We start from the raw sequence: 16,784 nt of genomic DNA, 5'->3' as shown, positions 1-16,784 counted from the left end.
AACTCAAAATGGTTTAAAGATTCAAATGTAAGACCTGAAACTATAAAACTCCTAGAAGACAACATAGGTAGTACATTCCTTGACATCAGCCTTAACAATATTTTTTTGGATGTCTCCTCAGGCAATGGAAATAAAAGCAAAAGTAAACAAATGGAACTACCCCAAATTAAAAAGCTTTTGTATAGTGAAGGAAACTATCAACAAAGCAAAAAGGAAGCCTACTGATGGGAGAAGATATTTGCAAATATATGTCTGATAAGGGGTTTATATCCAAAACATATAAAGAATTCATAAAACTCAATACTGATAAACAAACAACCCAACTAAAAAATGGGCAGAGGACCCAAAAAGGCATTTTTCCAAAGAAGACAAACAGATGTCCAACAGACACATGAAAAGATGTGCAACATCACTTATAATCAGGAAAATGCAAATCAAAACTACAATGAGATACCACCTCACACCTGTCAGAATGGCTATCATCAAAAAGACAACAAATAACAAGTGTTGGCCAAGGTGTGAAGAAAAGGGAATCCACATGAAATGTTGGTGGGAATATAAATTGGTGCAGCTACTATGGAAAACATTATGGAGGGTTCCCCCAAAATTAAAAATATAATTACCATTTGATCCAGTAATTTCACTTCTGAGTATTCACTTGAAGAAAACAAAAACACTAATGCAAAAAGATATATTCACACTAATGTTCATTGCCACATTATTTGAAATAGCTAAGATATGGAAGCAACCTAAGTGTCCATCAACAGATGAATGGATAAAGAAGATTTTGTATGTATATACAATGGAATATTACTCAGCCATAAAAGAGAATGAAATCTTGCCACTTGTAACAACATGAATGGATCTAGAGGGTTTATGCTAAGTGAAATAAGTCAGACAGAGAAAGACAAATACCTCATGATCTCACTTATATGTGGAGTCTAAAAAGCAAAACAAGGCAAACAAAATAAAAACAGACTTATAGATACAGAGAGCATATGGGTAGTTGTCAGAGGAAGGCAGGGTGGGAGGTAGGGAGTGAAAGAGTTTCAGGTGATTAAGAGGTACAAACCTCCAGTTATATAATAAATAAGTCACAGGGATGTGATATACGGTGTAAGTAATATGGTCAATAATACTGAAATAACTTTCCATGGGACAAATGGACTAGACTAATCATGATGATCATTTCATAATGTATACATATGTCAACTCATTATACAATACAACTGAAACTAATTTAATATTGAACATGAACTATATTTCAATTAAAAAAAAGAATAAAATACACCATGATCAAGTGGTATTTATTTGAACAATATAATGTTAGTTCAATATTAGGGAATCCATTCATATACCACATAATAGATTTTAGAAGAAAAAAATCACATACTTGTCTCTATATATGCTGAAAAAGACTATAACAATATTCAACACTTTTTTGGATTTCTATTCAAAATACAAAATTATAAAACAATAAATAATTTCTTAACATAATAACATATATAGACTTTATTTTTAAGGCCAGCATCTTAATTGAGATAGCATCTCAATTAAGATGCCATTAAATGCCATTAACAATGGCATTTTCAGTAAGCTTAATAAAAAGACAAAAATGCCCACTGTTTCCACTATTATTTAACACTATAATAGAGGTATCACCTAATGCAATTGGACAAGAGAAATCACAAATTATATGAATTTGTAAAGAAGTAAAAATGTCTCTAGAAAATACTAGAGAATCAATGAACAATAAAATGAATTTAAATAATGAACTCAATAAGGTATAAAGATATATATAAAAATCAATAGCTTTCATAGAACAAACAATAACTAACTAGATGGCATAATGATAAAGAAAGCCTCATTTGTAGTAGCAACAAAGATGGTTAAATACATAGGAATAAACTTGACAAAAATGTGCAAAACCTACGAGAGGAAACACTCCTGAAAGACACAGGATTATGGTTGAACAAAAGGTAAGACTTCCCTATTATTGGATAGGAAAACTCAACATCATAAATATGTCAGTTTAACACAATACCAATAAAAATATCAACAAACTTTTTTATGGAACTAGACAAGGTGATGCTAAAGTTTATAAGGAATAACAAACGTATAGGAATAGCAGGAGCATACTAAGAAATAAAAACTACAAAGGTGGATTACTGCTGCAAGATATTAAACCATACTATAAGTCTCCATCTCTAAAACAGGGTGGTACTGCCACAAGGATTTTATGTATAGACTAATAGAATAGAATAGAAATTCCTGAGCTAGATCTAACTAAATATGGATATAATGAAGGTTGCATCTTAAAACATGGAAACAAAGATGAGCTTCTTAATAAATGTTGCTGGCATAACTGGCAAGCCATGTGGAAAAAAGATAAAGTTAGATACATATCTCATGCCACACACAAGAATAAACTCCACACTGATCATGAAACTAAATGTAAAATTATATACAAATGAAAATAATTTAATAAATTAACGTTGAAAAATATGGTGAATTCCTCTGTAAACTCAGTATAGGAAAAAGATTTCTAATGCTGACTCAAAATCCAGGGGCAAAAAAAGAGAAAGAATTCATCAATTTGACTATATAAATTTTTTTAAAGGCATGGTAAAATAAAGTTAAAAAAGAACTGTCAAATTAGAAGAAAACATTTGCAGCATATATCACAGATAAAGGACTAATATCCATAATACATAAAGAACCCATAAAATTTGAGAGGTAAAGGACTAAAGCTGATAGAAAAATAGGAAACATATATGAACAGACAATTCACAAAACTGATATAAATAGTCTTTAACATATGAAAAAATGTCAAACCTCTCATAATTTAAGAAACAGAAATTACCCTTGTAATATAATTTCTCACCTACCTGATTGGCTAAAATTGAAAAGTCTTGCAACACATTCTGTTGGTAAGGCTGAGGGAACTCTCATATATTTCCATGGGAATGCAAAATGCCACAACTCCTTTGGAAGGGAATTTGACAATATCTAACAAATGTACATATGCACTGACTTTTTGGATCCAGGAATTCCATTCTAAGACTTCACATTGAACAGATACCATTAACATTATGCAAATTCATGTGCACATACATAGCAGTATTGTTTACAATTGAAAAATATTGGAATTAACCAAAATGCTCAAATATAGATGTGTTGAATCACTATGATATATCCATATAATTAAGTACTATGCAGCAATAAAAAAGCATGAAGGACCTTTCTATGAACTGACATGGAATGATTTCTAGGATATATTGTAAAATAAAGTAAAATACAAAAGAATGCTACCTTTTGTATGACAAAATATGGCAAATAAGAAAATAAACATGTATCTTCTCATTGTGCAATAAGAAAAACTAGAAGTAGTTTTGGGAATGAATGAATGAATGAGATGGGTTACCCTCAGAAGGTGAGCCTAGGATAGAAATGATGAGGATATGGAGGTGAAGTGTGAGGAGACTGAAATTCTATGAGTGTGTCTTCTTTTAAAATGCCCTCTTGATATAATCATAATTAAAATCAACAAATGTCATACTCAATTATTTTTTTTAATCACAAAATTATTACCTGGCATAATGTTTGCTATTTCTTAGGTTTCATATTCCTGAACTAATATAGGCATATCTCATTTTATTGTACTTTGCAAATACTGTGTTTCTTTTAAAAATTGAAGATAGGTGGCAACACTACATGAAGTAAGTCTGTGCCAATTTTGCGACAGCATTTGCTCAATTCATGTCACTGTGTCACATTTTGGTAATTCTCTCAATATTTCAAAAATTGTCATTATTATTATATTTGTTATGGTGATCTGTGATCAGCAATCTTTGATGTTACTGTCACAAGCCTCTGAAGGTTCAGGTGATGGTTAGCATTTTTTAAGCAATAAAGTATTTAATTAAGGTATGTACATTGCTTTTCTAGACATAATACTATTTAATACTTAATAGACTATAATATGCTGTAAACATAACCTATATTTGTACTTGGAAACCAAAAACTTTGTGACTTGTTTTATTGTAATATTCACTTGAGGACCTGGATCCAAAAGATCCAACAGACCATAGGGTTTTTGTTGACAACAGACAGATGGCTTTGGAGGTCAAACAAAGTCCAGCCATTTGTTTAAAAATTGGCTAAAATATAGGTCACATGTCCAGGATCAGAGCTAATGACAAAGGAAAGCAGATGCTTGATGAAGTTACAAGACAAAATATGTTAACTCTGGATCAGATCTTACATGTAATAAAAATCCATGAAAACCAAACTATTTTTACTATCTTTGATAATATCCTGTTTTAATCTTGTGATTCTATGGAGTTTCATTCTGGGAAATGAGACATTTATTTTTATGTTGCTAGAATTCTGGCATTTACATTTATATTTTATTATCATTTAAATTGTTAATTCAAGAAGCAACCTAAATGCCTATTTACAGATGAATAGATAAAGAAGATGTGGTACATATATACAATGGAATATAACTCAACCATAAAAAGGAACAAAATTGGGTCATTTGTAGAGACGTGGATGGACCTAGAGATTGTCATACAGAGTGAAGTAAGTCAGAAAGAGAAAAACAAATATCATATATTAATGTATATATGTGCAATACACGAAAATGCTTCAGATGAACCAGTTTGCAAGGTAGAAATAGAGACACAGATGTAGAGAACAAATGTATGGAAACCAAGGGGGAAAGTGGCATCAGGGGGGTGGTGGTGTGATGAATAGGGAGATTGGGATTGAAATATATACACTAATATGTATAAAATGGATAACTAATAAGAACCTGCTGTATAAAAAAAAATAAATTCAATAAAATTCAATAAATAAATAAATTCTTAATCCAAATTGTCTATATAATAACAAAATACCTGGTAATTGTTTTAAACTCACAGAAAATAGTTAAAATGAGAATAAGCAGAGGTTGCTGGATCTTATTACTAATTATATATGCTCTTAGACTTTTCAAAAATACTAATATATACCTAAAACTACTTACTCCATGCTGAATGGGATAAGACAAGGTCCAAACCTAGGAAAAATCATAAATTCAAAGAGAAATATGAATGGAAAACAATGAGACCCAAAGAAGTACTGATAATATCTTTACCGTGTTAACACAGAGATTTTTATTTTAAATGAACAGAAATTAAGGAAAATCTATACCAAATCCAAGCAACATATCCAAGTCTGAATCACCAGTTCACATGGCTGATTATTTCTGAGATGGACACAGATAATAGATTCATGAGGGAGACTCACATAGGCCAAGCTAGGAGGAAAAGGCCACTAACCTTGCTTTTACAAGTCTCAGAAATAGGCTGACATAATTCGTGTCGTGTTAAAAATAAATAGCAAATGTTATAAGGTACCCAGGCAACCGGTTTGTATTTCATGAAAGCACGGACTCAGCCACAGAATATATCTATTGGCCTTCTAGTCTGATAATCTCCTAGGTAAAGCTACCCCTCAAATGATCTGTTTTCTGAGGAACTGTGAATGCTGGAGTTCTTTGTCTTACATCCTTAATTCTTCCATCTGTTTTACATAGCTAGAAGGCAATGTAACTCTAAGAACTTTAATGTTTCTTTCCCTCTAGGTTATATTTTTCTTCCTACCATCCAATTACAGGCAATCATCAACTATTTTTCTCTCTTGTAATTTACACCATCTTTGACCTTGTAAATAATGTAATACTGTAAAATAGAGCCTCTAGCAACCCAAAAAACAGCCACCAAGGAAGTTAATGTATACCTAAGCCAGTTTAAACTTAGAGAGTAAGTCAAAATGGCTATCAAGTAGGCAACTCATGTCTAGTAGTCAGTACTTGTCTACATTTATTTTATTTTCACTTCTGAGTTATCTAATTTTGACAACTGATTATAAACTGTAAATTACATGGTCTGATTTTTTTTATCTTCTAAATTTATTTATTTATTAATTCTTGGCTGTGTTGGGTCTTTGTTGCTGTGTGAGGGCTTTCTCTAGTTGCAGCAAGTGGGGGCTACTCTTCATTGCAGTGCGTGAGCTTCTCATTCCAGTGGTTTCTCTTGTTGCAGAGCATGGGCTGTAGGCATGTGGGCTACAGTAGTTGTGGCAGGTGGACTCAGTAGTTGTGGTTCATGGGTTCTAGAGTGCAGGCTCAGTAGTTGTGGCACACGGGCTTAGTTGCTCTGTGGCATGTGGGATCTTCTCAGACAAGGGCTCGAGCCTGTGTCCCCTGCATTGGTAGGTGGATTCTTAACCATTGCATGACCAGGGAAGCCCCCATAGTCTGATATTTTGAAGAAACAGATAGACTTGAGCAGATCTGGCTGCAACAAGCATGCTTGATGCTGAATGGGGCAAAGACTGGTACAGATCTGAATATCAAACCCTCACACCAGCAAGTCTATGGTACAAACTAAATACCATTTGTTAACTGATGTAGGCAGTAAAATCATAAGCTCTGAAAATTGGGAAGGATCCTAGCAATCTAGTCATGTCTTCTTCCCATTGTAGGAATTTCTCCTACATTATCCTACAGTGATGATCTGATCACTGTGTGAATACAAGGACTACATCATTGCCTTACAAGGAAGCCCATTCCCTTTTAAAAAATATTTTTTAGAAAGTTTGTTCTTGAAAAATCAAGAACTCCTTCCCTGTAACTTCTATTTATTGATTTTAATTCATTTATTCAACTTATAAAGTAACTACTTATATTATAAAGTTACTTATAAAGTACTCTATTTAGTAGACAATATTTTCATAAAGATAAAACACATCTGCCCTTTATCCATGTAGAGAGACAAACCCATGAACAAGAATAAAAATAAAGCAACAGAGTAAGTGGCCAAGACGGAGGAGTCGGGAGATCCTGAGCTCACCTCCTCCCACAGGCACATCCAAAATTATAACTATATACAGAGCAACTATTGATGAGAAAGACTAGAAGACTAGCAGAAAAGATCTTCTACAACTAAAAATATAATGAGATGAGTAGATGGGTGGAGACACAGTATAGTTGAGACCCACACCCCTAGTAGGTGACCCACAAACAGGAGGATAATTACAATTGCAGAGGTTCTCCATAACGAGTGAGGGGTCTCAGTCCCACATCATGTTCCCTAGCCTGGAGGTCCTGCAGTGGAAAGAAGAGCACCCAGAATGTTTGGCTTTGAAGGCCATGGAAGCTTATTTGGGGGAGAGCCAGAGAACTGTGGAAATATAAACTCCACTCTTAAAGAGCACACACAAAATCTCACACACTCTGGAACCTAGGGAAGAAGTAGTGATTTGAAAGGAGCCTAGGTTAGATACATTTGCTGATCCTGGAGAGCCTCCTGTAGAGGCAGGAGGTAACTGGGACTCACCCTGGAGACATAGACACTGGTTGCAGCCACTTTAGGGAGATAATTCTACAATGAGGACATTTGTGCTGGCAAAGGCCATTTTGGAATCCTCCCTCTAGCTTACTGGCACTGGGACCCAGCCCCATCCACCAGCCTGTAGGCACCAGTACTAGGATGCCTCAGGCCAAGCAGCTAATCAGGCAGGGACACAGCCCCATCCACCAGCAGCATTGCTGCATTAAGACCCTCTGAGCCCATAGCCACCATGGGACAGGTCCTACCCACCAGATGGCTGACACATCAGTGCAACCGTACTAGCCTGAGGCCACACCCCCCATGCCTCACAGCCAGAAATAGGGACCCAGCCCCACCCACCAGTAGACCAACATCAACTTTGGAAAACTCAGGGTCCTAAAGCCAAAGACCCTGGGACCCAGCTCTGCCCACCAGTGGGTAGGCACCAGCCCTAGGACCCACTGAGCCCTGGCACCACCCATTAATGGGCCAGTACACCAATGCCAGATACCCAGGGCCCTGCAGCCAGAGACCCTGGGACCAAGCTCCACCCAACAGTGGGCCCACACTGGCCTCAAGAACTGGCTTCAACCACCAGTGGGTGGACACCAACCCAAGGACCAACATGACCCTGCAGCTTGCGATGTCATGACACAGCCCACCCACCAGCAGACCAATGCCAGCACTGAGACACCTTGGGCACCTCAGCCAGCCACCCCAGGAACCTTCCCCACCCACTAGAAGATTGACACCAGTTTTGGACATCCCAGACCCCCAGCCAACTGTGTCAGGAACAGGTCCTGTCTAGCAGTGAGAAAACTCCAGCTCTGGGACCCTTAGGGCCCTGTAGCCAGAGACCCCAGGACCTGGCTTCACCCACCAGTGAGCTAGCACTAGCCACTGGACCCCCAAGGACCAGGACCCACCTACCAGCAGGCTGACACCAGCTTTGGGAAACCCCAGACACTGAAGCCAGCCGTGTCAGGAACTGACCCCACCCACTAGCAGGACAACACTACATCAAGATTAGTGGGCCCACAACCACCCACCCCAGAACCCAGCTCCATGTACCAGTAGGCCAGCACTAGCCCTGGGGCCACCTGGGGCTTTGCAAACAGCCACATCATTACCAGGCCCTGCCCAACTGCAGCAGGCAGTTTTCCCAAAAGGCAGGGCCTAACAACCAAACTGGAAGACCACCTACAGTAGTCAGCCCACAAAAACAGAAGTATGCATACAGCTCAATAGGGAGCACACCTAACAATATATAGAACTGGTGATCAGAGAGTAGTGTGCTGCTGGGACAGATAGGACATCTCCTACAAAAAACAACTTCTCCAAGGTCAGGAAACATAGCCAACCTACCAAATACATAGAAATAAAAATAACAAATTAGGCAAATAGAGGTAACAGAGGTATATATTCCAAATGAAGGAACAATTAAAAAACAACAAAGTGAAGTGGAGATATGCAACCTTCCCAATAAAGCTTAAAGGTAATAATCATAAAGATTCTCAGACAACTCAGGAGAAGATTGGATGAACAGAGTAAGAAGGTAGAAGATATTTAGCAAAGAGTTAGAAAATATAAAGAAGAACCAAACAGAGATGAAGCATACAGTAACTGAAATAAAAAACACACTAGGGGCTTCCCTGGTGGCGCAGTGGTTGAGAGTCCGCCTGCTGATGCAGGAGACACGGGTTCGTGCCCCGGTCCGGGAAGATCCCACATGCCGTGGAGCGGCTGGGCCCGTGAGCCATGGCCGCTGAGCCTGCGCATCCGGAGCCTGTGCTCCGCAACGGGAGAGGCCACAACAGTGAGAGGCCCACGTACCACAAAAAATTAAAAAAAAAAAAAAAAAAAAAAAACACACTAGAAGGAATCAACAGTAATTAGAAGAATGGATTAGGAAGCTGGATGACAGATTAGTGGAATTCACTGAAACTGAACAGAAAAAAGAATAAAAAGAAAAGAGGACAGTTAAAGAGACCTCTGGGACAACATCAAGCATACTAACATTCACATTTTAGTGGTCCCAGAAGAAGAGAGAAAGGGGCAGAGAATTTATTTGAAGAAATAAGCGCTGAAAATATCCCTAACCTGGGAAAGGAAACAGACATCCAGGTCCAGGAAACACAGAGTGTTCCAAACAAGATGAACCAAGTTAGGTTCACACAAAAGCACATTAAAATAACAATGTCAAAAATTAAACATAAAGAGAAAATATTAAAATAAGCAAGGGAAAGGAAACTAGTTACTTAAAAGAGACTTCCCATAAGGCTATCAGCTGACTTTTTGGCAGAAACTATACAAGCCACAGGGAGTGGCATGATAAATTAAAGTGATGAAGGAGAAAACCCTACAACCAAGAATACTCTACCCAGCAAGACTGTCATTCAGATTTGATGAAGAGATGAAAAGTTTTAAAAACAGGCAAAAACTAAAAGAGTTAAACACCACCAAAGCAGCTTTACAAGAAATGTTAAAGGGACTTCCCCAAGTGAAAAAGACCACTAGATATACAAAAATTGAGAAAGAAAAAAATCTCATTGGTAAAGGCAAATACATAATGAAGGTAGTAAATCAACCACATATAAGGCTAGTCTGGAGGTTTAAAGACCAAAGTAGTAAAATCATCTAAACCACCACAAGTAGTTAAGGGATATTTTTTAAAAGTTGTAAAATATGAAACATTAACTGTGGGGTGGGAGATGCAGGACTGTTAGAATGCATTTGAACTTAAGAAATGAACAACCCCAAATAATCACATATACCTGTAGAGATTGCTATACATAAACCTCATAGTAACCACAAACCAAAAATCTATAATAGATACACACTCAATAAAAGAGAAAGGAATCCAAAGATAACACTAATGATAGTTATCAAATCACAAAGGAAGAGAACAAAAGAAGAATAAAGGAGCAAAAAACAACCACAAAATGATCAGAAAACAATTAACAAAATGGCAATAAGTAGATAAATATTAATAATTACTTTGAAAGTTAATGGACTGAATGCTCCAATCAAAAATCCACTCCACAAAGAGTCACTGAATGGATAAAAAACAAGACCCATATATATGCTGTCTACAAAAGTCTCATTTCAGAAATAAAGACACCTGTAAACTGAAAGTAAGGTGTTGGGAAAAGTTATTCCATGTAAATGAAAATGAAAAGAAAGATGAGGTAGCAATATTTATATGAGACAAAATAGACTTTAAAACAAATACTGTAATAAGAGATAAAAAAGGACATTACATAATGATAAAAGAATCAATCCACAAAGATATAACAATTGTAAATATATATGCACTCAAAATAGGAACAACTAAATACATAGAGCCAATATTAACAGACATAAAGTAAGAAATTGACAGTAACACAATAGTAGTCGGAGAGTTTAACATCCCACTTAAATAAATGAATAGATCATCCAGACAGAAAATCAGAGTGGCCTTAAATGATGCATTATACCAAATGGACTTACTAGTCATATATAGAACGTTCTATCCAAAAGCAGATGAATATACATTCTTTTCAAGTGTACATTGAACTATATTCAGGATAGATCCCATGCTAGACCACAAAGCAAGTTTCTGTAAATTAAAGAAAACTGAAATCATTTTAATCATCATTTCTGACCACAACACTTTGAGACAAGAAATTAATTACAAGAAAAAAAAAACTGCACAAACACAAACTCATGGAAGCTAAACAGTATGCTACTAAACAAAATTTAAAAATCAAAGTTGAAAAAACCAAAAAGGAAAATAAAAAATATCAGAAGATTAATGGAAATGAAAAGACAGGGATTCAAAATTCTATGGGAAGCAGAAAAGGCAGTACTAAGCAGGGACTTTAGAGTGATACAAGCTTACCTCTGGAAACAAGAAAAATCTCAAATAAACAATCTAACCTGATACCTAAAGGAACTAGAAAAAGAAGAACAAACAAAACACAAAGTCAGCAGAAGGAAAAAAATTATAAAGATCAGAGAGGATAAAAATTAAATGGAGACTAAAAAGAAAATTAAAATGGTCAATGAAACTAAAATATTGTCCTTTGAAAAGATAAAGGATCAGAAAAGATTACTAAGAAAAACTATTTGCCAATAAAATGGACAACCAAGAAGAAATGGACAAATTCCTAGAAATGTACACTCTCCCAAGATTGTACCAAGAAGAAATAGAAAATACAGATAGACCAAATACCAGAAAAGAAATTGAATCCATTGAAAAAAACAAACAAACAAGAAAAAACTACCAACAAACAAAAGTCCAGGACCAAACAGTTTCACAGGTGAATTCTAACAAATATTTAGGGAAGAGTTAACATTTATCCTTCTCAAACTACTCCAAAAAATTGCAGAGGAAATAATGCTTTCAAACTCATTCTACAAGACCAGCATCACCCTGAAACCAAAACCAAAGGTATCATACTAAAAAGAAAATTACAGGCCAATAGAACTGAAGAACATAGATACAAAAATCATCAACATAATATTTACAAAACCAGTTCAGCAATACAGTAAAAGGATGATACAGCATGATTAAGTGGGATTTATCCCAGGAATGTAAGTATGGTTCAATATTTGCAAATCGATCGATGTGATACCCCACATAAACAAAGTGAAGAATAAAAATTGTGATCATATCAATAGATGCAGAGAAAGCTTTTCATACAATTCAAAACCCATTTTTGATCAAAACTCTCAACAAACTGGGAATAGAGGGAACATACATCAACATAATAAAGACCCTATATACCCCACAGCTAACATCACATTCAATGGTGAAAAGCTGAAAGCATTTACTCTAAGATCTGAAATAAGACAAGAATGCCTACTCTCACCACTTTTATTTAACATAGCATTAGAAGTCATAGTCACAGCAATCAGACAAGAAAAATGTTAGTAATTCAAATTGGAAAGGAATAAATAGAACTGTCACTGTTTGTCCATGACATGATAAAATACATAGAAAATCCTAATGACACCCCCAAAAAACTACAAAGAATTCTGTAAAGTTCCAAGATACAAAATTAATATACAGAAATATTATATTTCTATACACTAACAATGAATGATCATAAAGAGAAATTAAGAAAACAACCCCATTTAAATTGCATCAAAAAGAATAAAATACCAAGGAATAAATCTAACTAATGGTGTAAAAAACCTGCACTCAGAAAACTATAAGACACTGATGAAAAAGTTGCAGATGACACAAACAGGGACTTCCCTGGTGGCACAGTGGGTAAGGTGCCACACTCCCAATGCAGGGGGCCTGGGTTCAATCCCTGGTCAGGTAACTAGATCCCACATGCATGCTGCAGCTAAGGGTTCTCATGCCACAATCAAGGAGCCCATGAACTGCAACTAAGTATCCCGCCTACCACAACTAAGACCCAGTGCAACCAAATAAATAATAAATAAATAAAATATTTTTTGAAAGATGACACAAACATATTAAAAGATATATCATGTTCATAGATTGTTAAAATGACATACTATCCAAGGCAACCTACAGATTCATTGTAATCTGTATCAAAATCCCAATGGCATGCCTTTTTCACAGAACTAGAACAAATAATCCTAAATTTATATGGAACCACAAAAGACCTCTAATAGCCAAAGCAATCTTGAGAGAAAAAGAACAAAGCTGAGGTATCACAGTCCCAATTTCAAGCTATACTACAAAGCTACAGTAATCAAAACAGTATGTTACTGGCACAAAAACGGACACATAGATTAATGGAACAGAATAGAGAGCCCAGAAATGAACCCACACTTATATGGCCAATTAACCTATAACAAAGGAAGCAAGAATATACAATGGGGAAAAGACAGCCTCTTCAATAAATGGGGTTGGGAAAACTGGACAGCTACAAGCAAAATAATCAAACTGGACTACTCTCTCACACTATGCACAAATATTAACTCAAAATAGATTAAAGACTTAAATGTAAGACCTGAAAACATAAAACTCTAAAAACAAACATTATGTTATTTTGTTCTGGTTTTTTTTTAATTAAAAAAAAATTCAGGTAGTATGCTCTTTGACATTAGCCTTAGTAATACTTTAATTGGATATGTTTCCTCAGACAAGGGAAACAAAAGCAAAAATAAACAAATGGGATTCATCAAACTTAAAAGTTTTGTACAGTGAAGGAATCTATGAACAAAACAAAAAGGTCACCTACTGAATGGGAGAAGATATTGCAAACAGTATATCTGATAATGGTTTAATATCCAAAAAAACATTAAAAACTCATAGAACTCAACATCAAAAAGATATACAACCCAACAAAAAAATAGGTAGAGGATCTGAACAGGCATTTTTCCAAAGAAGACATACATTTGGTCAAAAGGCACATGAAAAGATGCCCAACATACTTAATCATAAGGGAAATGCAAATCAAAACCACAATGAAATATCACCTCACACCTGTCAGAATGGCTATTATCAAAAAGACAACAAATAACCAGTGCTGGTGAGGATGTAGAGAAAAGGGAACCCTGGTGCACTATTTGTGGGAACGTAAATAGGTGCAGCCACTGTGGAATACATTAGGGTGTGTCCTCAAAAGATTAATAATAGAAATACAATATTATCCAACACTTCTACTCCTGGGTATTTACTCAAAGAGAATGAAAACACTAATTAGAAAAGATATAGGCACCCCTATGTTTATTGCAGCATTATTTATAATAGCTAAGATATGGAAGCAACATCAATGCCCATCAGTAGAAGAATGAATAAAGAAGATGTGGTCTATGTATACAATGGAATATTACTCAACCATATAAATAATGAAATCTTGCCATTTGTGACAACATGGATGGACCTAGGGGGTATTATGCTAAGTAAAATAAGTCAGACAAGGAAAGACAAATACTGTATGATTTCAATTATATATGGAATCTAAAAAAACAAAACAGTAAATAAACATAACAAAACAGAAGTAGAAATATAGAGAGAACAAATAGGTGGTTGCCAGAGGGAGGTGGGTGGGGAAAGGAATAAAATAGGTGAAAGAAAATAGAAGTACAAACTTCCAGTTGCAAAACAAATGAGTCACAGGTATGAAATACACAGTTTGGGGAATATAGTCAATAATTATGTAATATCTCTGTATGGTGACAGATATTAACTAGACTTATTATGGTGATCATTTTGAAATATATAGCAAATTGAATCACTATATTATGTAACTATAAGATAAATAAGTACAATGGGATAAATGTAATTAACACTGCTGTATGTTATACATGGAAGTTGTTAAGAGGGTAAATCCTAAGTGTTCTCAGTAAAAGAAAAAATACTTTTTTTCTATTTCTTTAATTTTGTATCTATATGAGATGATGGATGTTCATTAAACTTAAATTCCATGATGTATGTATGTCAAATCATTATGCTGTACACCTTAAGCTTATATAGTGCTGTATGTCAATTATCTCAATAAAACTGGAAGAAAAATTCAATTGACAAGAAAAGTTGACTTTAATAAATAAAGCACCAATTGCCTTTTATTTGCTACTGTCTCCCTTTCTTTATTCCCATGTTTCAGTATACTTACCTGAATCACACCTCCCAAGAAGGAAACAGCTGCAGCAACACCAATCCTTTGCATCTCAAAGTCAGATAAGCCCAGCACACTTGTGTTACTCTGTGTGGTAAGGTTCTGACTGTTCAGAGGCACAAGCCGTTCCACTGCATTAGCTGATATTAAGGATGTCAAGGCAAAGGTGCCTAAAGCAGGTGGGGGGGGGGATCTTCTGTTAGTCACAGACTCAATAAACATTATTGGATTTCACCATTAAAGTTGAATCCATGTTGTAAAACCAAAACAGATCTATTAGAGGCACTCTCCTCTGCACACCCACTATTCCACCCTTCACTCCATGGAATAAACAGAAACTCACCTTTTTATATACACACTTCTTCCACATACAGCCATGCCATCTACTTGCTATTCCCTCCTAGGCCATACATTTTCCTACCTCTCTGCAGCCCTACATAAAGAATGTCCTCAGAACAGGGATTAAGATCATGGTGTAGATTTGAATCCAGCTCCTCCATTTATTACTATCACGATTTAGAGCACATTACTTTGAGTTTAAATCACCTCATCCATAAAATGTGGGTAATAATGTCTATATTTTAGAGTTTGAGGAGAATATAAATGAGATGATAAATATGAAGACCTCAATAGGCTCAGTGGAAAATATGACTCTTTGCTGAATCTGGGGCTCATTGACTGAAATGCTTGCTCCTCCAATCTACTTATGAAAACATTCGTGTCTTTCCTGGTCTGGCTCAAATTCCATATTCAACATAGATCCATCCCAGATCTCCCAACCCAGATTTAATCTTTCTATTCCCTGTGCTCTCATAACAGAGTACACCTTTATTATAGTATAACAACAACATGCTGTGGCCCATAAAATGATGAAACATACCATTTCTGTCTACTGTAACTAGATAAGTTTCAAAGGTATTTCTCAGGAATTGTCCTGGTCTCACACGAATGCAGGACCATTTTCAGTGTGTTCCCCTCTTCCTGCCGAGTTCTGATGCTCTTATCTTGGCACAGCATGTCTGAGAATGTAGCCACACCAGCAGGGAAATGCCGTTTCCCAAAGAGAGGGTTCAGCAATTTTGGATTAAAGAAAAAAATTGCAGCATGGTGCAAACATTCCCCCAAACCTTTACCTAAAGACCTTACTTTGCCCCAGGTCATAAATGACACTGTGTAAAAAAGGGCTGTCACAAGGTGTAGACATCTCAACAAATGGCATGCAGCCTCATAGGGCAAGAGAGCCAAGTCAGACAGAAACAAGGTCTCAGTGGAAAGCCGACACAGACAATCCTTTTGATTTACAGGATAAGCGAGGCAGTATGTGCTGTGATTCAGAATAGTATGGTGATGGTAGCCTCCAATAAACCTCAGGACTGCCATCTCAATCTCCTTATCTAAAGACAGAAAGCATTCCTCACCCAATGGGGTTGTGATGAGACTTAAATGAAATAATGTACTATACAACATATCACAATATATTGCTTGTAGCTGACACCTAAAAAAGGTAATTCTTAATAAGATTAAAAACAGAATGCTGTGTTATAGTCTGTTATTCAATGTTCACTGTTCCATTGAATTGATGGTATATAAATACATAGAGCAAATTGAATATAGTTCTCTTAAGGAGCTAAGTCATTCTCAATAAATCATCAATAAATATCAGCTGTCATGATCACTGTTCTCATCATAAAGTACTAAATTAAGAACACATCAAGGACCAAATATATATAATGATTAGAGACAAGATTCTGACATCAAGGATGGGCAATGCCAAATAAGGAATATTTGCCATAGGATCTGCCCTTGCCTTATTTTTTCAAGA

At 35.8% G+C, this 16,784-nt stretch overlaps 1 protein-coding gene across 2 annotated transcripts in view; it reads right to left on the bottom strand.

Annotated features, from left to right (window-relative positions):
- The window catches only part of SLC26A7 (solute carrier family 26 member 7), a 177,658-nt gene that overhangs the window by 117,240 nt on the left and 43,634 nt on the right, over positions 1-16,784 (bottom strand). For both annotated transcript variants that reach the window (XM_059043462.2, XM_059043463.2), the window contains exon 3: positions 14,960-15,132. In XM_059043462.2, coding sequence (XP_058899445.1) covers positions 14,960-15,132 — 173 coding nt within the window. The remainder of the gene's footprint in view (positions 1-14,959; positions 15,133-16,784) is intronic.

This window comes from Kogia breviceps, chromosome 17 (genome assembly GCF_026419965.1).
Source record: "Kogia breviceps isolate mKogBre1 chromosome 17, mKogBre1 haplotype 1, whole genome shotgun sequence".
In the NCBI taxonomy this organism is placed as follows: domain Eukaryota; kingdom Metazoa; phylum Chordata; class Mammalia; order Artiodactyla; family Physeteridae; genus Kogia; species Kogia breviceps.
This window is presented reverse-complemented; position numbering and strand designations above follow the sequence as displayed.